We start from the raw sequence: 27,866 nt of genomic DNA, 5'->3' as shown, positions 1-27,866 counted from the left end.
TGTACTCACATCTTTGGACCCTGAGATTTTTCTGTCTTCCCAGATATCAGGTAGGAGCTTATAGAGGATGCTAGGGATCTGCCAGCTATGTCATCTCACGACGAGGACTTTGTGTGTGTGTTAGATACGGTTGTAGTATGTTTTGGTATCATTGTATGACTTGTTTACATTTCTGCACCATCGGATTTCTGATTTCGTTTCGGTATTTTCAAAACTATAGCATGTTTTCTATACGTGATTTTATACTTGTACTTGTTATGTTTCCACTTACGAAACTTTCGATTTTTCGTTACTTTACGAGTTTATTCCTTAATTGTTGTGTAGAATTAGAATTTCATTCTTATGCATTGTGTAGGATGTGTATGTGGCCGTGTGGATCACTTTTACTTTTATTACATGTCTAAATCCATATTTTGTAGTATGAATAGGCTGTGTGGGCCTTATTATATGTTTGTATTCAGGGAATTGTCAGTGATACTGGGGAGGTGCTGTCGAAATTTTTCGGACGGCTATCTCCCGGGTCGTGACAACACACGCATGCATAAGTAGGAAATAACAAGTACAAGACATAGCAGGAATTTAAAATTTTTTGAATAATAAATTATTCTAAACGCGTACCTCGCAAATGACGTTTGAACGGTGTTGAATCAATCTAGTGGTCCTCGTCGGAGTCCTGCCTCTATTGGTGATCCATGCTAAGCTCTCGTCTGGACGGCTTCAGAAGTCACGAATCGCATCATCGTCTTCGGTACTAGCCGATGATCGATGACAATCGAATCGAGAGAAGTCTTATTTGAAAACTACGCAACAATGTTTGTCGCGATCATTCAGGGGCTTTATAACTGTCACCGTGAATCGTATTCTCGGCGTAGTTTTCGGTGGTCAACTATTGACCACCTATGATGGACAAATAGTTGGAACGCTTCCGGAAGTCTCGTAAGCTTCCGTGAAATCAACGAAAAAACTATCTGATGGTTGGAAATAATTTCCAACAATCGAATAACAAATCCTAAAAACCCTAATACAAATCCCTCCTTACACGGCCAAAACAGGGCATTTCCTATTTCTCTCTTACATAGCCGAACAATACAGAAAGGAAAGGGCTCTTCCTCTCCACATGGTCTTCTCCGGCAACAACTCTGGCGAGGCTTGTCTCCGGCGATGATCTCTTCCGGGGACCAAAGCTCAGTGGGTCGTGTCTTCTCCTCTTCTCGGCAGATAGCGCTCGGGCTCCTTTCTTCTCCGACAGCAAGTCACAGGGGAAAAGAACAAGGCACTGCGCGGCATCTTCATGAGGAAGATGAACAGTGTTGTGCCCTAGCGGCAATCAGAAAAGAGTACGAAGCACAACTTGATCGGCGTTGGGCGGAGTTGGGCCACGATCGGAGCAGGGGCGCAACGACACTGACGCAGAAATAGGCAGCGGTTCTTGCGGCCAGCGCGCGCTCGGAGGAGACCAGTACCGAGCCGCACAGAGGAGGCCAATGCAGTGCCACGCGGAGCAGGTCGATGCCGTGTCGCGCAGAGGACGTCGGTGCCGTTGAGATTGCGGCTGAGCAGGGAGTGTCATGGCTCGGGAGATCTCAGCTGAGTGGGGAGCGGTGGCCGGCGAGATATCGGCTGAGCAGGAGCGCCGCGGAACAGGGAACACCCCACTGCATCGCGCGGTGTGGATGATGAACTGCGTCCCTCAAACCCTTAATCGCGATCTGCTTCTTTAATGAGGAGCTACAGTAGCGACTGTAGTGAACCGGTAGAGGAGAAAAGAAAATCGAAATTAGGGTTTTTGACTTAACCGCCTTTGGTTCAGATCGGTATTATAGCGAATCAGATTTATATTGGTTCGCTAACCACATGAACTCTGATTCGACCCAAACTAATTTTATTTGTTTCGTTTTCCCAAAACAAAACTTCTCATCTCATTCATTTTGCCAAAATATCTTCCATCATTAACCAAATCAAGTTGGTTCGAATTTGATTCAAAATCAAATTATTTGGTTCACTAACCAAACGACCTCTGATTTGAACAAAATTAGTTTCATTCATTTCATTTTCATAAGATGAATTCCATCATATTGTCCTTTGGCTGGTCCAGCCAGACTTTATCTCTCTCATTTTGAAAATTTAATTCTTAAACTCGTTTTAAGTTCTTCGGAGAACTTATAGTGCATGTGACCTAATAGGTTCCCAGCTATGTTGGCCATCCGTAATTAACCATTAATTACAGAACGATCATAAGTGGCACCTAGTAGTACATCATGATCCCCAATTGATCAGAAAATCAACGATTGATTCTAAAACATCTTCTAAACCTTTCAGCAGCTAAACTGAATCGTGCCTCGTTCCTTTCGCTTATACCCGCTTTGTTCAGGACATGATCTATGTGTCGGTCCCTACTAGGCTGACTACGTCACACCTAGCCTAAGCTGCTTTTTTGTCCTATGGATTTAAGTTACTTGTACATGCGTCCAAGAGTGTTACGACCCGGGAGGCCGTCCGAAAAATTTCACCAGCATCTCCCCTGTAACAATGACCTTTCCTAAATACATACAAAGATACACAGCTACATGCGGCTGAAATAAGGACTACACATCCTTTAACACATCACACTGATACATAAATATGATAATGCATGGCCTACACGACCACACAACACATATATATACACATGCATCAACTATAATAACCACCACTGTAGCAAATCATACATCAACGACAATATCAAAACACCACAATAAAACTTACCACAAAAAAATCCAACGGTAATTCCACAAACCCCACAACCAAATAAAATCCGAAAACAAAGTCATACGATCCAAACCATCTGAAGGAAAGTCAATTTCGCCTTGCTGTGAGATGGGAGCAATCCAGCAGAACTCCAAGCTCCGATATCTTAATACGACAAGGTGCACTAACCTGTACCTGCAACTTAGAGGCCAAAGAAGGTAGATAGTTAGCCAAAGGCTAAGTGGGTAATCAGAAAAGATGTGCATGAATTTAATCTTGTTTAAGAAGCCAAGGGAAATAAAGTAGATCATAATTCTCCATATCATTCTTAAACTTTTGTTAAAGTTCTTTGTTTATACATAATAGGTGTATATATATATATATATATATATATATATATATATATATATATTTGTATCACTATCTTCAATTATCATTGATGTAAATCAAGTAACAGTTCATATGTTAATTTCATATCTCAACTTAATTATCATAATTTATCATCCATTATGATAGCTTCTCAATCATGGTTATTTAATCATGCTATATCAAATTATCATCAGTATAATCTCATCAGGAATAATTAATATCATCGGTGTTAACAGGTGCATAAGTAATACAACAGGAGCCAATATCATCAGAGTAGAAAATAAAAATCTCATAATTTAGGCTAACAGCGCCTCTTCAGAATATATTATCGCGCACGTTATCTAACGTACGGGCTCTCTCTCTAGCCCTCACCGGTGAAAGACAGATAAACACTGACCGCGGCCTCTGCCCTACCACAACGATATGTGGCTGGTCACGTGCTCTGGACCGAGGACTACGTCTCGCACTATTACTTAGGTGTACGGTCCAGTACTCTGGTATCAAAACTAGGCTGATAGTTAACACCTTTCAATATTTATCAATTTCTTTATCTCATTTCACGTTATATCTTTTTCATTAATTATCATCATGGTTACATTCTCAATATGTATCTTCACGATTTGGTCTAAACGACCAATTCAACCAAATTAAATATTATTCATTTATTTAGGTATCAAAATCAAGTTTGCAGGTAAGGATAAGTATCAATCAGATGTAATATCAACAACATAAGAAATAAAAGGTCAAGCAGTATAAAAAGACAAGTATCAATAGCAGAGTAAATGAGAATATCTATTTGAATTTTGAAAAACACCCTTTACCATTTTAAATCTCCCAGATGAACCCATGTGTGAACAGGAAATAAATCAATTATTTACCCTTTAATAATTTAATTATTTTAACCCTGTTTCAATATTTTAAAGATCATTTTAATCCCCTTTTAAAACAATTATACACATATAAATATACATATATCAATTTAATATTTATTTATTCATGCACAGGGAAGATTAAGAGTCCAAGGATAGAAGGTACCCACTTGGTGTGACATACGTCAAGATCCGTAAATCAAGGTCCTGCAGATTACACCATATAATACTCACTAAGTACAACAACATATATTAAATTCTATGCCAAAGTAAACCCCAATCGAATCTCACATTTCAACCGAGTTTAACCTAACCAAGTCCAATTAACACAAGTTAACCTTAACCGGATCAAGAGTTAACCCTAACGCAAATCAACTCATCCTTTATGAATCCAACAACTAATCAAATTAACCTATGTAATTAATCCTTCTTTAATTACATCTTAGTAAATCAAATTAACTAATAATCAAATCTGTAATAACTTAATTACATTAATTAATAAACTAATTAAACAATTACTAAATCTATATTCATTACTATATCAATTAACTAATCCTAATCCATCACCATTAATCACTTCTAATCACGTTATCGAGTTAAACAATTAATTACTAATTATTAACCAATTAACTAATTATGAAACTGATTAATCAATTTACTAACTAGGTGTTAAACTAATTTAACCGATCTCATTGATTACCAAATTAATTTAATTATTTACCTAAATCTTAATCTAATTACCTAATTAATAAACTGTTTACCAAGAGCTTTGTTGGCGGCCGGCGGCAGCTTCGTGGTTTGGCGGCAGCAAAGCTATCCCTCGGGCGGCCACCGGAACAGAGGAGGAAGAAGAAGTAGGTAGCGGTGGCTTCGTGCGGCAGAGAGCGGCTGGTGGTGGTGCTGAGCAGGGCGCGACGGCGACTTCGAGCAGAGGAGATGCGGTGACAATGAGGGAGGAAGAGGAAGAGGAGAAACATGGGAAAGGGCGGCGATCGCGTCTTCCCAACGCGGCGGGCGGTGGTAGGACAACGGAGGTGAGGCGCGATGGCAGGGCGTCGGGTAGAGAGGAAATCGCCGAGTCGGCGACGAAGGAAGGAGGGAGAAGGGTGGCTAGGGTTTCCCTTCTCGGCTGTCCTTATAGGTTTCCTAGCCGAGGTTTTCGCCGGCTGACCCGGGCTGCACGCGAAGAAGTCCCAGGCGTCGCGGTTGCAAGGCGCGCGGAGCGGGGGAAGAAAAGTCGCGATCTCGGGGAGAAGAAGTCGGGATCACGGAAACCGGTTAACGCGTTTAAATTACAACCTGCATCCTTTAACCTTAATAGCTAAATTAAATGGCTTTAATTGGGCTGAACTTGGATCTTTCAATTGGGCTCCTAAATGCATTAAGAAATTAATTTAATGGGTTTAGATCCAAGTGAAATTCAATTCCACAATTACCTAGCCTTAAATCATTAAGCTAATAATTAACCTCCTTAATCCTTAATAATTAAGATATTTTATTTATAAATAACCCTATAATTTTTCATATATAACAAAGAGTACCTCGTACTCTTAACAAGTAATGCTTTAGCCAAAGATTTTTTAATAACAATCCTGATAAACGGCTGCAAAGTATACGTCTCCTTTTTCAAAGGAGCGGTGAATCCTCTGTGGGCTATTCAAACACCTTCGGACACTTCGACTTATACCCAATCTTCTCAGGTCCATACTTCCTTGGAGATGCTTGCTTAAGTTGTCAAAGTATAAGCTTCCGCGACCAAGGTGACTTGAATACCGCAAGTCAAAGGAAACTTGTACTTAAGTTGCACTGAGATCTTCATTAACATATGTATCAAATCATATGAAGTCTCAAGGCAGGTCACTCCAATGAACTGGTTACCTTTAACCAGCATCCACGTTTAACTCTCAACATCCAATGTCTCCAGCAGTAAGATCAGCTGCTTGGTTAACCAAGGAGTCTGAACATGCTAGTCTCAACAGAATCGATGACTTCCGTGCTCATCAATTCCTTGTCTAGGGATAATTCCAATACATTCATAATCACACGTGTAGAGATGCTCACTAGTCGCGATTCAATCACAAATTCTCTCAAGCTATGAATCGTATTGCGTACATTTAGTATTTGAGTTTAAGATCCAATTAAACACATATGGAATGTGCACTCAAATAGTGAATTGCTATTTATCCAATAAATAGTATAATCGTAAGGTGATTACCTTAGGCCACCTCTCAAATCTAACAGAAGAGACTTATAATATCATAGTTGCTCATGGTTATTTTGGACGATTGATCTTCCAATATACTAGTTTCAACAATTCTCGTTCTTTACATTTCTTCTTGGTTGCTTGGCCTGTAATTGGTATTTGGCTTGCTGCTTTAGGTATTAGCACTATGGCTTTCAACCTAAATGGTTTTCATTTTAATCAATCTGTAGTTGACAGTCAAGGTCGTGTTATTAACACTTGGGTTGATATCATCAACCGCGCAAACCTTGTTATGGAAGTAATGCATGAACGTAATGCTCACAATTTCCCTCTAGGCCTAGCTACTGTTGAAGTTTCATCTACAAATTGATAAAACTTTTGTCTTAGTGTATCTGAATTGTTAAAGAAATGTAGCAATACCCTGAAATAACAAATCCCCATATCTCACTTAAGCGAGATATGGCGTATTGTTATTTTGTTTGATGTAATGTAATAGTATTTTCATTTTTTGCGTATAGCATACATATTTATTTATATTGTATAACATATTTAGATATTTAGATTGTATATATGTATATTAAATACAAATTCATAAGTAAGTATATAAAAGTATAAGAAATGAACTTAACGACGAGATTTATTATTGTTTCTTGCATGTCTCGTAGAATACAGAGTTGGTGCAAATTTTCCCAATTTGTGACCCACCATATGATCCGTTATATAAATAGGTAAATGCTCCTTTCCATTATGAATGGTGATTGTATGACCAATCATTGTGGGTATAATGGTAGATGCCCGAGACCAAGTTACTATTATTTCTTTCTCTTCCCTCATGTTGAGTTTTTCAATTTTTGCCGATAAATGATTAGCTACAAAAGGATTTTTTTAGTGAATGTGTCATGTCACAGTGTATTACTCCATTTTTTACATTTTTTATTTTAAAGATTAGCATTCTATGTCCAATATCTCGATTTAGGTTAAGTATGGGGTTAGAATAAATACAATAATGATGAATGGAAAAAAGAGAAAATCCTTTAGCTAGAAAGGGGGCGGATGTAGCCAAGTGGATCAAGGTAGTGGATTGTAAATCCACCATGCGCGGGTTCAATTCCCATCATTCGCCCATTACATTTTTTACAAATTAAAAAAAAAACTTTATTTTCAATATTCCTATTTACGACGACGAAGAATAAAACTATCACTATATTTTTTTTCTTTTCCTACTTCTTCTTCCTAGCACAGGATAACCCCAAGGGGTTGTGGGTTTTTTTCTACCAATTGGGGCTCTCCCCTCACCGCCCCCATGGGGATGGTCTACAGGATTCATAACTACTCCTCTTACTACAGGACGCTTACCTAGCCAACACTTAGATCCGACTCTACCCAAACTTTTTTGGTTCACTCCAACATTACCCACTTGTCCGACTGTTGCTAAGCAATTTTTGGATATCAAACGGACCTCCCTAGATGGTAATCTTAATGTGGCCGATTTACCTTTTTTTGCTATCAGTTTCGCTACAGCACTTGCTACTCTAGCTAATTGTCCATCCTTTCCAAGTGTAATTTCTATGTTATGTATGGCCATGCCTAAGGACATATCGGTTGAAGTAGATTCTTCTTTTTTATCAATAAAAACCCCTTCCCAAACTAAGCTTCTTCCCAAGCATAGGACTTTCTAGATGTATATGATGATGACAGATGAATCATATATAAATCGTATGATGAAGTACCATATGAGTGATGCTAACCATATTACTGATCTATTCTTTAGGGAGATCGTGCGACTTCATGGAGTGTCGAGAAGCATAGTTTCTGATCGTGATACAAAGTTCCTAGCTACTTTTGGAAAACCTTATGGGGAAAGTTGGAAACAAAGCTTTTGTTTTCTATAGCATGTCATCCACAAACATATGGACAAACTGAGGTAATAAATCGAACTTTGTCTACTTTATTATGAGCTATCATTCAAAAGAATTTAAAAGGTTGGGAAGATTGTTTACCACATGTTGAATTTTCTTATAATAAATCTGTGCATTCTACTTCTAATCTTTCACCTTTGAAGTGGTATATGGGTTCAACCCCTTAACTCCATTGGATTTGTCACCTTTGCCTATCTCTAAGCATGCTAGTTTAGACGGTATAAGAAAAGCTGAGTTTGTGAGGCAAATGCATGAGAAAATTAGGTAGCAAATTGAAAATAAGACCAAACAATATGCTACTCAAGACAACAAGGGATAAAAGAAAGTGGTCTTTTGAACCAGGAGATTGGGTTTGTGTTCATATGAGAAAGGAAAGATTTCCTGCTACACGTCTTGCTAAGTTGCATCCACGAGGCGATAGACCATTTCAAGTTATTGGTCTTATCAATGATAATGCCTACAAATTTGACTTACCAGGTGAGTATAATGTGAGTGCTACTTTTAATATTTCTGATCTTTCTCCTTTTGATGTAGGTGATCAATTTAAGATTCGAGGACAAATCCTTTTGGGGAGAGGAGGAATAATGGAGTCAAATAAAGTGAACAAGTTGCCCAACAAGATAATATGGATCATGCTCAATCAACTCTAGATATTGTTGATGATCCATTATGCATCAATGGAGGCCCAATTATAAGAGCTAAGGCTAAGAAGAGGAAGGAAGCACTTAATGTGCTAATTGAAGATGTGAAGGTCAAAGTTACAATTGAAGAAAGTTTGACCAAGAGCAAGTCATGTGGCTTAGTCAACCTAATTCAAGCCTTGGATGAGCTTAAGTAGCCACTTAAGTCTCATGTTTATGTAGTAGGGATATGTAGGCTCAATTTCTAGCTTTATTTGGGTTGTAATGATGTCATAAACTTAAAATGACTATGTAGTCTATATAGGCCTTTACTAAATGGGCTTTTTTTTTACCTTTTAGGGCTTTTAGGTCACCCTATAGCTATAAATAAAAGGGGTGACGGTCATACATGTATCTTTGGCATATTTTCAATCTAAAGCATGGTGAGACTCTTACTTGTTGGTTCTTCATTGAACTAGAACTTATCAAGGCATTCCCTTATAGCATTCAAAGACTTATCAACCTCCATCTCAAGGTTGTGGCATCTTCCCTCTTCTTCTATACCAAAGTTCAACTTTCTTAAAGTATCAGGTTGAGGTTTTATTCATCCTTCTTATCGATTTAGACTTTCTTTCTTTCTTTCTTCAATTAATTGTGGGTTCTTGAGATTTTTCTCTCACGGGTTCACATCAGTAAAGGTTCTTGAATAATTTTCATTTCCATACATAACATTTTAGTGTCTTATATTTAGAACTATTTTATGTCCTATGCATGGTAAGAACTAATTGATCTCTTATATTTAGTCATATAGATTATATGCCAAGTAGAACTTGGATTAATTTTGGTTTCAATTAAGGATATTATTTTTGAAATTCTTATGCCAAGCTCCTATTTGTTTCTTATCTAGGATCTATATAATCTTATTTTAGATGAGGTTTGTTGGCTTGTCTATATCCATTACTAGACCTAACTATGAGTTTGTAATATTCCAAATTATTCATCATTATATTGAGATATTAGATAAATAATTTTCTGCGTAAGTTATTTTATGTTTATATTACATGGTAAACTTAAAAATATATTCACAATAAAATTTGAAACTTTATGCATTCTTATGCTTATTTGTCCTCCATTTATAATTAATTTTTTATAAGCTATACACAATAATGTAGATGAACCATCTCTTTTCTTCTTGTTTATATTAGATACAATTTTCATTATTGTTGATTCCATGCTATTAGTGGTGGGGGTACTACCTACGTAATTATCAAAGTAAAAAAGATTTTAATTAAATTTTTATAATTACTATATTAGAATATCCATACCTGCTTGTGTTATTTGGATGTGAAAGTGACTTGCAGAATGGTGAAAGATTATATATAAATTGTTCTACTTCCAATAGCCTAATTTTATAAAACTTTACCTCAATGACAAATTGCTTTTCAATCTCATGCATTCCTCTATGGCTACATTGACTCTAGTAGGTTTCTCATCACCTAGCATTTTGTATTGAATATTTATTATATAATAATTCAGATTAATCTTTTCTTGTTCAATGATTACTTTTGAATTCTGGCTAGTATCAGCTACTTTTATTATTCATTTAAATGATAAAGAAAAAGATAACATCATCTATTGTTTCGATGGTGGAGCAATGGTGACAATGTTTTGAAGGGTTCTTTTTAGTATATTGGTCCCTCATGTTAATTCTTTTATTTTGTAGGAGAGGGAGTCTGAAATAGACTTCCCTAGGAGCAATAAAGTGGTTATCTTAATGAACAATATTGTACTAAAGATATAACCTTAGTAACAAAGGACCTAAAATATTTTTCCTTTTAAAGTTTTCTTCTCTTTCCTAGTTGATATTGCTATTGTCATCAAACTAGAGTTTATTTCTTGCAAGATTCTTTTTGAGCACCTGGTGTGGGTTATCAAACGTTGCAGAGTTTGCTTGTGGATTTTTGCAAGTGGCAACCAAATAAAGCTCTCCACATGCTTGTGGATGGAAATTTTGACTTGGAAAAAATGTTGTAGTAAAGGTTTGTGAGTGCAATGCTCTTTGGATTTCTTTTTTGCTTCACTTGAAGTTAACCACTTCAAGCATCAACTATCTTCTTTCCTTAATAAAAAAAATTGTTTATCTATTGACATTCCATAGTTATGTTTCCTTTGCTTATGTTTGATCTAGAATGAAGATGTGATTATACCTTTCCTGAATGTGCTACAAAAGGTTTGATTATGCCTCTATATATATGCATTGTTATGATAGCTTTACATTTATATAAAATTAAAAAAAAATTCCTTGCCAGTGTAGCAATTTGTTGCAGCATTATGGCCTGAATGCCTTGCATAATATGCTCAAGGATTCCATTACAAACCGAACTGCATGTTTTAGGGCTGATATGTTTCGTTTCTTCTTGATTGGCTCCCTGTAGAAAGTAGAGAGCACATGATTAACAAGATTTGCTCAATTGATTCAGATTATCGGTGGGCACAACATACTGGAAAGGACATTAGAAATTTTTTTACTTTTCTTATAACTTAGAAGAGCGGACACAACATATTTGGAAATGACATAAGAATTTCTTTTGCTCTTCTTAGAACTGAGAAGAGTGAATCTTTACAAAAGCATAGGGCTTTTGACATGCATTCAGTATATTCTAAAAGAAAAAAGGACCTAAGGACTCCTTTTAATTCAATGGCCATGATTTTTGTATGTTCTAGTGCCACTGATCCATACATTTTTCTAATTTATTTGCTATTTTTTTTATTTTGTCCATGCGATTGTATTGCATCATTGGTAAGTTAAATGTCTTGATATCATATGTGACCAAATAATAACTCGATATTTGCAGGCACTTGATATAGTTTACTATTCACCTTTTTGTCAGTTGAAAATATCTGTTTGACATGACAACTTATAGCTAGATTTGCATCATCGACCCCATCGCGGCTTCTTGATTTGCCATCGGTAATAATTTAATTTAGCTATTTGATGCATGCACGGAGCTATTTTCTTGCTACATTGGGTGCTTTAAACTATGTCATTCATTCCTTTCTGACTTGATGACTAATGTCCTTTTGTAATTTGGGAGCTTGCTTTTCTTGGAAGCTTGTTGTAGGTAACAGTTTGTTTGATATATATGATGTTTTTTGGATTTGCATTGGACTTCCATTCTTGGAGTTGAAATTTTGATTTATTAGCAATAAACTCAACATACTATATTGAACTAGTTGAGATTTATATATCTAAAAGACTTTCTGTTTCAATATTCTATTGAAATGGATGAATCATTAGTGTGGTTTGTGAAAACTTGTGGGATGTTTCTGAAATTGGCATGCCTAAATCATTAGATCTAGATTTTGTGACACTAGTTTCTAGAGTTGTGTTCACTATAATTTGTGACATTGTTGATGTCTAATTTTTTATGAATAAAATTAAGTTTTCTGATGTTCTGGGAATTGAAAATTTTGATAAGCTACTGAAATTATGAAACTGCATTGGCTCTCTCGTCTGGGCATCAACATAGTTTTCTTTATGGGAGTCATCAAATAGAGGTACATGCTTTTTTATACTTATACTTTTTCCTTTTTCATTTTTGTAAAATTACATTTTAGAGATACATGTTTTTTTATACTTATACATTTTCCTTTTTTATTTTTGTAAAATTACTTTTATAAAATTTTTTTATTTTGAGACATGGTACAAGATATCTTGGTATATATACCTTTTCAATAGAAGTTCACTTGTAATTTTGAAAAATAGGAAAAAAAAGTTCTTATGATTTGCATGAAATTTCACTTTTTCTCTTGTAATGGAATCTTAATCAAGACCTTCTTTTTTCCACTTATAAGCAAAGCTTGTTAGTCTTTATTTAATAAGGAATGAATTGTTTTTTCTCTTTTGAACTAGTGACTTTCACATACATTAGGAGAAAAACATGAGGGCCAACAACTTAATATAAAAAAATCATAATTCTCTCTTTCCTATAATTCATACTATAATTCCTCAAGTTTCTTATAAGTTGCCATGAATGGTTGTAGGTAGTTAGATTAGAGTCCTTCACCTCTTAATAGGAGTCAACCCTTAAATCTAGAACAGATTGAACTATAATACCTAGAACGACCCATGGAGTAGTCATTTAAAACAATTGAAGAACGATATGTTGTTAATATGATTTCTCAATTTGGAAAAGTAATATAAGAAGTTTGTCATGAATCATGGTTTCTTATGCCGAGTCATGCCGATTGGTAGAGATGAAATTCATCGTCCCGCTTGCCAACCGACTGATGTGAACCCATAGAGAAAAATCTCAAGAACTCACAATGAATTGAAGAAAGAAAGAAAGAAAGTCTAAATCGATAAGAAGGATGAATAGAACATCGACCCGATACTTAGAAAAGTCGAACCTTGATATAGATGAAGAGGGAAGATGCCACAACCTTGGGATGCAGGCTAATATGTAAAATACTGAACCTTTAGGGGTAATTTGTAAAATTTACCCTAATTACAATTAATTCTTAAACCGGTTAAATGAAACCAAATTAAGCTAATTAAATAAAGCCAAATTAGAACTCAATTTATAAAGCCCAATTAACCTTAAATTTAGCCCATTTAGTTAATGGATTTATGGGTTAGGTGATTAATGGTTAATTGGGTTAATAGGTTATGGATGAAGGGTTAAAAGGCTAACCGGTTATTAAAGGAATTAAAAGATTAATGGGTATTGGCTTAACGGGTTTCAAATCCAACCCGTTAAGAAACCCTATAAGATGCTACAGTCACCACGATCGCTGTTCCTCATCCGCGATTTCGTTCCTTTGTTTCCAGCGCGAGCTCCTCTGTTCGTTCCCTTCTTCACCCCGATCGCAAGAACCGGAGGCGAAAGCGGTCGGAGCCGGCAACGAGGAAGCGGCTGGAGGCTGGATCTTTAACCTTAGGCTCGATTCATTGCCGGAGACGGTGCGTTTCGGGTGGCGACGCGGTGAAAGAGGAGTTGGTCCGGCGGTGATAGGTAAGGGGTTTCGAGTTGGATGTTTGGCTCTTAGGGTTTTTCTTCTTTAGATCTCTTCGGATTTTAAGATCTCTGTCTTCGCAGCTTGGTTGGAATCGAATTTGTTGGGGGGATTCTGTTGAAGATCTTGATTCCAGCCGGTGGCTTGCTCAAGTCAAGCTACTAAGAGCATGATTAAGTGATCCTTGAGGTGAGATCTTGTCTTAAATCTGATGCTGGTTCTATGGAAGTTTCGGTAGATGAATTGGTTATGGATAGATTGAAGATTGTTTAAATTTTGTGTGTTCAATATGATGAAATGTTCTGATTGTTGTTGGATCTGTAGAGAGGAAGAAAGGAAGAGGAACCAAGTGGATCTAGGGCAAAGATCTTGAATTGAACCAGTGGTGAGCTCCTCCTTGTTGAACTAATTAAACTGTAAATGGTTTGAGATCAAGAAGTTGGGTACTGTTTCGATTGAAAGTGATCAGTTTCTTGAATTGATCAGGCTGTCGGATTGGGTAATCAAAGGAGTCAGCAGAATTGAGGATAAGGAACTGATTCTTTTGGAGGTAAGTGTTCCTTGTTAGCTTTCTGTTGATTAGCAATGATTTGGAGCAATTGGTTTAAGTCATGATGTATGCTGTGTTGTGATTAGGATGTTGCATGAATAGGATCTGTTTGGTTAGGTTTTTGATTTATGATTCAGGCTAATGGATTAGTCCTATTCTATTTCTGTTAAGAACTTTGATAAAACAATACCTTAATTGATTCGGTTCTTTGAGGATGGATTGATTAAGTTGGTTGGTTAGCTTAGATTTAATTAAACTTGAAATTATTTAGGTTAATGAGTTAATACAAGTAATTTATTAATTGGTTAATATAATTAATCAATTAATTAGTTACATTGTGTTAATGGAAACCTACTTGGTTCCTAGCATGGATTCGAATTTTAATCTTACTAGTTACGGGATCACCGGACGCGGAGCACTGATCCCCCGATTTGGATCACTAGATTACTTTGTTGTAGGGCGCGGAGTACTGATCCCCCGATGTGAGACATTCCAAGACTCAGATGCTTGCACGAGTTCTGTAGTGAGTGTGGCAGTTGTATCATGCATATGTGCATCATGTGCATGATATATATGTATTAGACCGCACTGATATTACATTTTGATTGTCTACTTGTTTGATTCTTGACTGTTGCACTATGTTTGACATGTCATTCATATGGTGCATTACATGAGATCCATGTTAGTTGTTTATTATCTGCAAAGATTTTATTGATACCTTGTTGACCTTTGGTATGTATCTATCCTCTTGATTTTACTTTATTCATGCACTTTCTTTCTGTATTATCCACTGAGTATTTGTACTCACATCTTTGGATCCTGGGATTTTTTGTCTTCCCAGATATCAGGTAGGAGCTTACAGAGGATGCCAGGGATCTGCCAGCTATGCCATCTCACGACGAGGACTTTGTGTGTGTATTGGATATGGTTGTAGTATGTTGTGGTATCATGTGTATGACTTGTTTACATTTCTGCACTATCGGATTTCTGATTTCGTTTCGATGTTTTTGAAACTATAGCATGTTTTCTATTCGTGATTTCGTACTTGTACTTGTTACGTTTCCGCTTACGGAACTTTGGATTTTTCGTTACTTTACGAGTTTATTCCTTAATTGTTATGTAGAATTAGAATTTCATTCTTATGCATTGTGTAGGATGTGTATGTGGCCGTGTGGGTCACTTTTACTTTTATTACTTGTCTAAATCCATATTTTGTAGTATGGATAGGACGTGTGGGCCTTATTATATGTCTGTATTCAGGGAATTGTCAGTGATACAGGGGAGGTGTTGTCGAAATTTTTCGGACGGCTATCTCCCGGGTGGTGACATAATAAGTCTTTGGACGCTATAAGGGGATGCCTTGATTAGTTCTAGTTCAATGAAGAACCAACAAGTGAGAGCCTCACCATGCTTTAGATTGAAAATATGCTAAAGATCCATGTGTGGACGTCACACCCTTTATTTATAGTTATAGAACCTAAAAACTCTAAAAGGAAAAGAAAGACCATTTAGTAAAGGCCTATATGGTCTACTTAGCTATTTTAAGCTTATGACATCATTACAACTCAAATAAAGCTAGAAATTGAGCCTACATATCTCTACTACATAAACATGAGACTAAGTGACTACTTAAACCCATTCAAGGCTTGAATTAAGTTGACTAAGCCGCATGACTTGCTCTTGGTCAAACTTCTTCAATTGTAATTTTGTCTTTCACATCTTCAATTAGCAAATTAAGTGCTTCCTTCATCTTCTTAGCCTTAGCTCTTATAATTGGACCTCCAATGATGCATAATGGATCATTAACAACATCTAGAGCGGGTTGAGTATGATCCATATTAGGTTGTTGGGCAACTTGTTCACTTGGTTTGACTCCATCACCGACACTGAGATGACTTTGGTACAGTGGCACTAGAGAAAGGAGTATCAGATGAAAAAATGGAGAGATAGGAGAGGAGAGGAGTTGTGACAAAAATTAGAGAGGGGAGAGGTAGAGAAGAAAATGAAGAGTATCATGAGGCAGACAACCATTGACGATAGGCACTACGACAGACAATAACTACAATGGGGTGTGTGAGGATGGAGGCGGAGAGAAAGGTGCAAAGATGAATTGGGGAATGAGAAAGGAAAGAGAAAAAAGGGTAATCATTATATTTAATTATTTAACTCCATCAAATTTTAAATTGACTTCCACTCAATTTTCCAAACTTAAACTATTAATTTAATTTAATTAAATAAGTCATTACAGAATTTTGAAAAATTAAAATGTAAAATATTTTTTAAAATATTTGAATTGGGTAATATAGATATTTTATGTTCTAACTTCTACATTTAAAGGTAGTGATTAAAAAACCAAGTTTTGGAATGCTTTGATTAAATAAAAATCTATTTAATTAAATTTACAAAATTATTTCCATGCTATCGCAGTAAATAATACATGCATAGTCTTCGGTAAGATGTCTTGTGATTTTGGACACATCCTAGTGTTGATCTTTTTTTGAAATTTTTGGAGTAAACAAACACTAAATCTCTGCTACTCAATATTACATTCCTTCCATTACTTAGGACCTATTAAAATAATTACTTAATTATTTAAAAATGATTGATTAATTTCATATTCTTTTTCAAAATATTTGATCATACTAAAATTGTTGTATTCATTTTGTGTAGGATCAATGTGACATGCTAGAGGGGGGTGAATAGCATGTCGTTGCTTTTCAAAATCGTTCTTTTTTCTATCAAAATACTAGCAGCGGAATATTAGAAAACACACAGGGGACTCGCGGATTTTTACTTGGTTCCTAACCCCCAGGGTTACATCCAAGGCCTATATACGAGAGGCGCCCGTCCACTAGTGGTCTCCTTTTCGAACGTTGTTCGGAGGCGGAGAACCCCGTCTTATAGTCCGTGTAAGCAATACAAATAATAGAAAGGAAGTAAGACAACAATAATAAAAATAAACACTTGTGTAGAGCCGATCCGGAAGTCCTGAGCGTCGCGCACTCCTCCTGGAACTTCTCCAGTTGCAAGCGTTTGGCCTCAGTTGCATTCAACGACACCCCTAGTCGAAGAGGGAAACTTATGAATTGATTGCTCTTGATTATGCACGTGCCTCTCTTTTATAGGCTGCTTGAGTTGACTCAACCGGGATCTGAGTCGACTCTAGGTTCCTTTTTCTCTGTGAGCCAGATCAACTTTCTACCGCTCGAGTCGACTCCACTATCTTGAGTCAACTCCAATCCCTCTTGAGTCGTCTCCAGTAACTTTTTTCTCAGGTTTGAAAGGCCTCTGAGAGAGCTTCAAAACGCATCCGACCTTGCCTCGTTCTGAGTCTCGAGTCAAAAGTTATGGCCTTTTGAAGTTGGACTGCTCATGTGTTGCCCCTGCATCATGGTTCCTGCAAAATAAGCATGCAAACAAAGCAACACAACCTACCCTTATTTTGTGGGTCTAACTTCAGATTTCTACTGAAATCCTGGATTAGTCTGACACCTACCATTCCACTCCGGGAACGCGCCCTAACCCACTCCACTCAGGAGAATTTACCTTTGCCAACCAAGTCCTCCTGACTTGTTAAACTTTTGCTTGGCTCTGTCCTCAGCCCCTAGGATTTGTGCTGCGGTTTGGTCCTCTCTGACCAGCCTAGACTTCTGCTGCGACTCGATCCTCCAGATCAGCCCAGACTTCTGCTGCGACTCAGTTCTCCAAACCATCCAGACTTCTACTGCGATTCGGTCCTCCAGACCAGCCCAGATTTCACCTAGTGCTTCGACTTTGCCAAGACTTCCGCCTGATCCTCCAAATTAGGACTTGCTCGTGCCTAGCCGCAACTAGGACTTTCCCTTGCCTAGCTTCACTTACCAGGACTTTCCTTGCCCAATCTTCCAGATCAGGACTTTCACTGCCTAGTCTAACCGACTAGGACTTCTCGCTAGTCATCTGGTCTGATTAGACTTCACTCACTTAATCCAAACATCAAGTCTTGTTTGGATCAACCCTTAGTCAAACTGACCAGACTTAGGTGTATTATTAAACATCGAAACCCTAGGAAAGAGATCTAGTGCTTCTTGCACCAACAATCTCCCCTTTTTAATGTTTGACAATTTCTTAAGTTAATATAGGTCAGGGTTTAATTATCTAGGAGAATTCTATATGATTAACTTAAGTTCCCTTCTCCCCCTTTTCATACATAAAAAAGATTTTAAGTTTAAGCTCATTCACTCTTGCACCAACAATAATAGTATCCCTATGGACATAACTAAGTCTTGACAATTCTTGAAAGACCATAGTAGATTTCAAATAATAATTTTTCAATTAATTTTAAAACAATATAATTATTTATTTAATTATTTTTAAAAAAATATTTTCAATATAATTTTAATTTTTAAAATAGATTTTGAAGATATTTTTCAAATTAGTTTTCAAAAGTATTTTCAAATTAAGTTTTGAAAAGGGTTTTTCACAATAGTTTTTAAAATAGTTTTTCAAAAGAATTTTTAAAATAAGTGTTCTAGTCATTATTCTTTTAATTCAGAATCTCCCCCTTAACCTGACACACCCTTAGGGCTCTTTGTTGATCACAAAGTAATCTCCTTGTGTGTCTTAGGCTTTGACTCAAATTAAAAGAATAATATATAATAATTTTTGAAATATGATTTGAGATAGAGTATTTTTTAAAAATAAGTATTTTCAACCTAGATAGATTTTTGAAAAATTACTTATTATCCTTTTTAAATTAGAATCTCCCCCTTAACTAGACAGGTCCACAGGTGTAAAATACTGAAACTTTTAGGGGTTAAATTATAAATAATTTAATCCTAATTGGGTATGATTAGAAATTTTATTAGTGGAAGGGAATGAATTCGTCTTATGAAGACGAAATGAACGAAAGTGGTTCCGTTCAAATCAGAGGTCATTTGGTTGGTGAACCAAATGAACCAAGATTGAACCAAATTGAACCAATTTGGTTTGGTTCGTAATAGAAGAGGTTTTGATAAAATAAAAAGGATGAAAAGATTCGTCTTGTGGAGACGGATCAAACAAAATTGGTTTGAGTCAAATCGGGATTCGATTGGTTAGTGAACCAAGCGAACCAAGATTAGTCCGGTTTGCTACAGTAATGACCTGAATCGAACCCGGTCTGAACTCAAATCTTAATAGGTTATTGGGTTATTGGTTATAGGATCCGAACCCGTTAAAACTGATCCGCCCGTTAAGAAACCATAAGAGGGCACAGGAGTCACGATTTTTGTTCTCCCAGTCGCGATCCATCTCCTTTGCTTCCACCGCGAGACGCTCTGTTCTTCCTCTTCATCCTCGATCGCGCGTCCACGGTTGAGCTCCGACGGTGCCGGCGACAAGAGGAGGTCACCAGAGACAAGAGGCTTCCATCTTGGCTTCGTTTCCTTGCTTGGAGGTGTGCGGATTGGGCGGCAACCGGCGACGCCGAGAAGGACGAGATCGGCGACGCGGTGAAGAAGGAAGAGATCGGCTCTGATAGGTTGGATTTGTTTGGATCTGAGCTGTGTGTTCGTCAGCGACTCCAGAAAGGAAATCGGTAAGATTAACTTAGGTTTTGGTTTCTATGGTTTTCTGGAGTTGGATCTTGCTATAGGGCTTTAGAACTCCTCTGATTTCATAGATTTCCATCTGAATCGGCATTGAGTTGGAGTCTACGGTGCCTTCCTCTTTCTCTTCTTCCTTTGTTTCGGTGGCCGATTGACAACCCTGCTGCCGCCGTTCTTGTTAGGGCAGGATTTGAGGTAAGTGATGGGATCTTGATCTGTTAAGGATTTCTTGAGTAATTGTTTTGGTCGGCTGGTTGTGAAGTTGCCTATGCTCTTACTGTTGTTTCCATTAGATTGTTGATTATTGATTGGATCTGTTATTTGATCAGCTTGTGGCGGCTTGATTTAAGAACCGAAGCTAGGTTGTTAGGGCAAGGCTTTGGTTCTATTAGAGGTAAGTTTCTTGAGGGTAAGTTTCCTGTTGATTATAGTTTGATCATTATTGATGACATTGTGCGATTTAGTTTTATAGGATTAGATCGATTGGTTAATTAAGGATGAGCCTATCCCTTAGATTAGGTTATGGATAACCTAAACTTGGATTTAATTAACCATGATTAGTTTAGTTGGGTTAATACCTATTAAACCTAACGTAGGTAAATTAGGGTTGATTAAATATTGACTGAGCTATCCGACATAATACAAGATTTCACCATGATACCAACATGAGTAGATTATCATTATTAATGTTAGAGGTCAAGGCCAAGAAAAGATCTTTTGGATGATTAGTACTTCTCAGTTTCATCCACAGAAGGCAAAGCCCTACATGCAACCTGGCATTGGCAATCATTTTCTCAAGTTTGATTCCTGAAATTTACACAAATTGGTAAATTTAATGATGCTTCTTCGTTCTTTTTGTGAATTTGCTCACAAATAACAAGTTACAATTGAGGTTAGAAACATAAGATACCGATTCACAGGTAATTACAGCAAACCTGTTCCTTTTACTTTTTCAGAGAAATCCATTATCTAAACAGTGTTATTATGATAATAGGCAGTATAATTGTTTAGCAAGAAAGATCTTCTGCCACATGGTCCTTTGCTCCTGAGTCAACCGTCAAAAGTGACCTTTTAGGGTGATTGACTTAGTTTGAATGGTTGTAGAGGTACTTTTGGAAATTTTGTGAAGCTTCAAAGGCCTTCAAGTTACTCTTTGCTGAAGGGATTAGTTTCTGAGATAGTTTGAGACTTTATGGTACCTACACTCCCATAACGCTATCTTTTACGTGCTGGCTTCTAATTTATTGGTTTGCAGTGTATCTTCTAACATGTGCCCTTTATATGCCTGACCTTTTGGCAGTGCGCTTAGACACTAGCTTGTTGTTTATCACGATTGGATGGATCTCCTTGGACTAGTAAGCTGAGATTTTGTGATAGGGAGAGTCTGTCATAACTTTTTTTTTCCTGATGGACCTCTGAAAAGGCTTCTGGATTCTTGGGATGAGGGCTTTGATACCAACAATTCTTCTTCTCACATCATCTACGTTTCTATTGAGTCCCAGAAGAAATTGTTGTACCTGTTCATTTTTGACAATTTTCTTTTGTCAATGACCATCTTCTGTACACTTCCAAATCTGTTCTTTAAGGGCATCCAACTGCTACCAGTCTCATGACAAGACATTGAAGTAATTTATCAACCTTGATATAATCATACTATTTCTACCTTCCAGATCTTAAAGTTTTGTTTGATAATTTTCTTAGGGTTCTGCAGCAGTCCGTTGATCTTAACATCTATGACACTCATCTTTTGCTCGTGTACGTAATTCATAACCTAACATTCAACTCTATATAATATAATAGGTCTAATTGTCATTTCGTAAACTTCTCTTTAAGTTTTAGAGGTACTTATAATCATAGAACCTCATGCCCTCTTCCATTTCAATTATTCTATATGTATTTTATGCAAAACATCTCTATAAACTCCTCTGTCCTTTTGCAAAAATAAATCTAGATATTTAAAAATCTTAGTTATCGTCATTTTATATCTTAATAGTTGTCATGCTACGTCTATAACTACTAAACATAAATTTTATATATTGTGTTTTTACTTTAATAAATTTTAAAGCTTTTACTTTCAATGTTTTCCATCAGGATTCAAGCTTAATATTTACTTTTTCATGTGTCTCCTCAACCAAATAATATCATCTACAAATAATGTACATTATGGTAATTCGTCTTGTATATGTCCAGTGAGTTCACCTATGATTAGTATAAAAAGATAAGGACTTAGAGCTAATCCTAAGTATACCATATTTTTGTAGAAAATGTTTTGGTTAGGCCACTTGGAGTTTTTACTCTTATCATTATATCCTTAAATGTACTTAATTATTTCAATAAATGCTATGCTAATACATTTCTTTTCTAGAATTCTTCATATAGTTTTCCACGAGACTTTGTTATAAGTTTTTTCTAGGTAAATGAATATCATGTGTAGTCTTACTTCTTTTCCCAATATTTTTCAATCAGTTGTCTGAGAAGATGTAAAAAACTTCTATCGTCGGTCTTTTAGGCATGAATCTAAATTGATTTTCATTTACTTTGATCTCTTAATCTTTTTTCTATCACTCTTTTTTAAAGTTTAATGGTATGACTCATTAGCTTAATGACTTTTATAATTTACATAATTTTGTGTAGGACTGAAAAGTCGATAGAGGGGGAGGGTCAATATCGCACTTAAAACTTTCTTTTTCTTTTTCAAAAGCTCAATCAGAATGCAACGGAAAGAAGAAAAAACACTCGTTACTTGATTCACAGTTCAGTGACTGTTACTCCAAGACTTACAAATCATTTCGAATAGAAAATTCACTAATGCTCTCCTCTCTGAAAAACTATACTAAGAGGAGAGCAACAACTCTACTAAGCTTTTATTAAATGAAGTGCAACAATAGTAACAATACCAATAACACGAAGATGTAGAATTGTATGACGTCGGTTGTCAAAGAGCTTTGGCATATCAGCAACACTTGCACAAATAGAATAGCGGAAAGAGAGAGATTGTTTAGAGAATTGTGTTATTGAGTTGGATCTCGAGGCTCTTTTATAGGTTTTTTTTCTGATCGATTGATCCTCGTGATCAATCAATTGAACCCAATCAAATTCTGCCATCTTCGCGCTTGAACTCAAGGTTTATCAATCTACTGAATGTTCTATCAGTGGATTAAACCCCTATTCTTTCCTTGCTTGCTCTGATCCGATCAGATTAATCCTGTGTAATCCACTTGATCAGTTGACTAATCCTCCTGATTAGTCGACTGAACCCCTAAGGATTCCTTCCAATCTTCAGTTTCCATATATATTCGATCGACTGATTCTCCTGATCTGTCGATTGAATCCTTGTTTCCTTCTAAGCTCAAATTGACTTTAATCTGTGCTTCTCCACTTTGATCGGTAGACTGAACCAACCTGTTTAGTCGATTGAACCTTTCGGAAACTTTTATTTTCCTGCAAAACAAAATTAGTGCAATAATATTTCTATAAAACAGAGTTAGAAATAGTTTATATATGCATGCTTTATCTAATAGTTAGAACTGTCTGATTTCGACTTATAAACACCCGTTGATTTCTTTAGTCGGGTCAATGTCTAAGGTTTGTTCCAAATAGGACACGTCCTCATCGTCTTTCATTTAAAAGACCTTTTAACTTAATTTACCCGCCAAACATTCGATCCAGCTGACCTGTTTGGACTTCTTATGATTAGTGTTTGATTGACCCAATCCACTAAGACTTTCCTATAACACCGGTTTAGTAAAATAGCAATAATAGTAATGCAAACATTATTAGCATTACTGTACTTTGGTTGACCAAAATTCGCTAGTCCGGTTAATCGCATGCAGTCAACTGAAAATCTTATTTTGGTCGCCCGAACTTACTGGTAAAGCTGTCAAATGGGCCAACCTATTGTGGGGCGGGCCAACCCACTAAAAATCCATCATATGGCGGGGCGGGGCGGGTCGACCCATCAATTTAGCGGGTTTGGAAATCTCCAACCCAACCCAACCCAACCCAAGGCGGGTTGCAGGTTACAGGTTACGGGTTAGGTGGGTCAACCCACAGGCCTATCAAAAAATAAAAAAATATTAAAAATATTAAAAATTTTAAATTTGGATTACAGTTTAAATTGATTAAGTTGAAATTGTTAAGCTTGAATTGTAATTTAGACGGATCATGCCCACTAATTCATTGAGTTTTCTACTTCAACTTTAAAATTTGAAATAAATAAATAAATTTTCTCAATCCATGGGCCAACCCAAGCCGGCCGCGGGCCAACCCATGCGGGTCGCGGGCCTAGGCGGGTCAACCCATCTGAACCCATCGTAAAATGGGTTGATAAAATATCAACCCAACCCGCCTAAATTATTTGGCGGGGTGGGCCAACCCGGCTGATCCAACCCAAATTAACGGCTATATCAATTACTAGTCACACTTGTTTGAAATTTACTCCTCCAAAACTTCTCACTACCTAAGATTCACTCTCCTAGAGATTTCCTCTTATTTGGAGTTCACTCCTCCAAAACTTCTCACTACCTAAGATTTACTCCCCTAGAGTTTTCCTCTTGTTAAGCATCCGGTCGCTCTTGACCTACTTGAGTTTTTTCCTTGTTAGACATCCGATCATCCTTAGCTTGTCTAGACTTTTCCCTTATTAGTCATCTGATCAACCTTGACTAAGATTTCTCACTTGATTGCCAAGTATCTAGTCAACATTGGTCTGCTTGGATTTCTCACCAACTCATTTTTAAATATCCAGTCAAACTTGACTTGCTTGGATTTGCTCACCAACTTGGTCAACCTTGACCAACCTCCCTTTTAACGTATTGCCAAATAAACGTCAAAACCTTAGAGATCGATTGCACCAACATTTTATACATCTCCTTTGTTTATATATAATGGTCTAGAGTATTTACTCATCAGATATTTTATTCATTTTCAATATCAGATTGAATAACTGAATAATTTATTCAATATGCTCTTTCCTCAAGTACTTCCATATCTTTATTGGAATGCCATCCAGTCCAATCGATTTTCCATTTTGCATCTTATTTAATGTTAGTTTCACTTTTGAAATTTGAATTCCTCGATAAAAATTTAAATTTTTATACTCTTTTGGCTTACGTAAATTTCCTAAACAAAGTTGGTCATCTAAACCTCTATTAAAAGTTTGATGAAAATTTCTCTTCCATCGCTCCTTTATTTCCTCATGCTTCACTAGTACCCAATTGAATTCATTTTTAACGTATCTTATTTGGTTAAGGTTCTTTGTTTTCCTCTCTTTCACTTTAGCTATTTTATAACTCTTTCCTCTTCTTTTGTATTAAGTTGTTGATATAAACGTTTGAAAGTTTTACTCTTGGCTTCACTTATTGTTTTCTTAGCCTCGTTCTTGACTATTACATTTTTTTTTTAAAGTTTTTTTTTTGTTTTACAAGTGTACAATAATTTTTATGATGTTTGTTTTTTTATTACTTTCGCCTGTTTCTTATTTCACCATTAAAATTTTTATTTGGTGGTGTCCTTCCTCTTGACTCATAGAGTATGGGTCACCGTTTTTAAATTTTATGTCATATTATCGAGTTATCATATATTTCTTCTAATACTTGTGTTCCTACCTTCTTTTTAAATATGTTTTGCTCTTAATAGTTGTCGTATTCAAGTCACCATGTAATTCTAAATTTTATCAAAAAAAATTTAGAATTGGAAAATTTCAAATTGTGATTGAGTAAATTTTTGTACTTTTCATTTTCTTAGAAACCTTATATTTATATAATTAAATATATTTATGAATTTAAAAACTAGTTTAAACCTATAATATTAGATTTTATATCCCCAAATTTTAAATATCTTGGATGTTTCTATTTTTTATTTACTCTAATAATTGTAGTTTTGTGAAAATAATAAAACTAAATTAAAATAAAAAATTAAATTATTTCATTACAGTGCATCCAAGAGTTTTATTTAGGTTTTATCAAACAAAATACAAGAAATAATGTGGTATTTAACGATTAAACTTTTTATTAAATGCTATGAACCAAGGTTTAAAATTTCAATCCGTGTCGAGGTTTTGGTCTCGGACTGGAACGATACGGTTTCGATATCATATCATGCCGTGCCGATATAATTTCGATATTTTTTAAATTTTAAATATAAATATATATTAATTTTATTAATATTTGATTATTAAATATGTTTTATATGTTGAAATGTTGAATTTATATTTTAATATTTTCTCATAAGATAATGCTTATTAAATTGTTATAAAAATTATTTTTAAAAAAGTAATTTTTCAAATTTAAAATTAAATTTAAAATTGTAAAATCATTTGAAAGGTTAAAAATAATTATAAAATTATTTAAATATCATAAATTATTTTTTTAATGTATTTGTAAATTTTTAATTTTAAAAAATTTATTTGAAATGTTTAAGAATTATATATTTTTAAAAATTTTAGATTATTTTAAATTTATATTTAATTTTAAAATCATTTTTAAAATGAAATTATTTTATAAAATATTTATCAATTTTTAAAATTATTTACAACTTTTGTAATAATTTTTAATATTTTATAACTATTAATAATAGTTTTTTAATACATATTTAAAAAATAAAAAATTAACTAAATCAAAAAATTAAAAAAATCACGGCTATAATAGCCTGTGGAGGTCGTCGCAGCACCGCGACCTGGAGGATTTTAGGAATATATAAAATTTTATTTGAATTTTTAAATAAATTTTTATATATTTTAATGGATAATTTGATTAGAATTTTAGAAAATATATTCGATTATTTATTTAGATTAAGGATGGGTTGGATTCATTAATAATAATAATATAATTAAGAAATAAATAAATAAATAATTATAAGGTTTAAATAAAATATATAATTAATTAGATAATTTTATTAGAGTTTAATTAAGTTTTAATTAAGTTAATCAGACGTACGTTTTAATTAAAAAAACTAATTTTTCCCCGTGTGCGACCTTTGCACACAAGGGCGCGAGGTCGTGCGATCCCACGGCCGCGTCGGAGGGGTCATGCACACATGTGGTATCCACACTTTTATATTCATGACAATTAAGCCCTTACGCCAAATTCCTTAATCATAATTTGACCACATTAATATTTGACTTATTTAATTGATGACATAACATTTATAATTACATTAATGATCCCAAAATTCTAATAGTGCGACCCCTCCGGTGAGGTTGCCGTGGTCGCGCATCCAGTCTGGGCGCGACCGCGGGTCATGCGACCACTCCGGGGGCGGGCGCGGGTCTCGCGACCCCTCCGGCGTCGCCGCCGAGGTCGCTCAACCACTCCGGCTCGATCGCCAGAGTTGTGCGACCCCTCTACGGCTAGGCTTAGTGTCGGATTGTGCCAGTGCCGGTCGGCGGGCGGAACGAAATGTTTCGTCCGTTTCGACCGGCTCGGCACGAAATTTAATCCTTGCTATGAACAATTTTTAAAACATTTAAATAAATGTATAAAATATTTATTCAATTTTTAAAAATTACATCTTCAATTACGTGAGCCTCTCTCGCATTCAAATCATAAATTGCTCCAATGATGTTGAATTTAAAAGTAAAGGATACCTTAATTTATAAAGTATAAAGGAATGTTTCATTTTTTGCCGCTTATTCCAGTGTTTTACCTGCAAAAGCTGAATAGATTAGTATAAATCATTAAAAAATGGAAGAAGTTTACATTTTATAAGTGACTAAAGCTAAAAATTAAATCTTAATTAGTTATAAAAATTTTAACTCTAAAGAGATAATCTAATTAACCGACAAATATAAACAAAAGAATATACATTATTATATATTAGAAATCTTATTGATTATTAAGTAAACAATTAGATATAATAATAAGTAAATTAAAAGTTACAACTTATATTAACATTAATCATGTTATTTTTAATAATTTAATTAAACAACTATTAAAACCTCACTAGCATGACCTTGTACAATACCAAAATTGTACGTTTCAATCAGATAGAAACTTTGTCTTAAACTTTGAATGTATTCATTCAAAGT

At 35.5% G+C, this 27,866-nt stretch overlaps 1 protein-coding gene across 1 annotated transcript in view; it reads left to right on the top strand.

Moving 5' to 3' along the window:
* LOC141813068 (uncharacterized) overlaps nt 1-27,866 on the top strand; it is a 45,094-nt gene that overhangs the window by 10,168 nt on the left and 7,060 nt on the right. Inside the window, exon 2 of the mRNA XM_074700969.1 lies at nt 4,731-5,242. Coding sequence (XP_074557070.1) covers nt 4,731-5,242 — 512 coding nt within the window. The remainder of the gene's footprint in view (nt 1-4,730; nt 5,243-27,866) is intronic.

This window comes from Curcuma longa, chromosome 20 (genome assembly GCF_044706935.1).
Source record: "Curcuma longa cultivar G26 ecotype Majalengka, Jawa Barat chromosome 20, ITB_CL_G26_1.1, whole genome shotgun sequence".
Lineage (NCBI taxonomy): Eukaryota > Viridiplantae > Streptophyta > Magnoliopsida > Zingiberales > Zingiberaceae > Curcuma > Curcuma longa.
The sequence above is the reverse complement of the archived record's forward strand: the minus strand, read 5'-3'. Positions and strand labels throughout refer to the sequence as shown.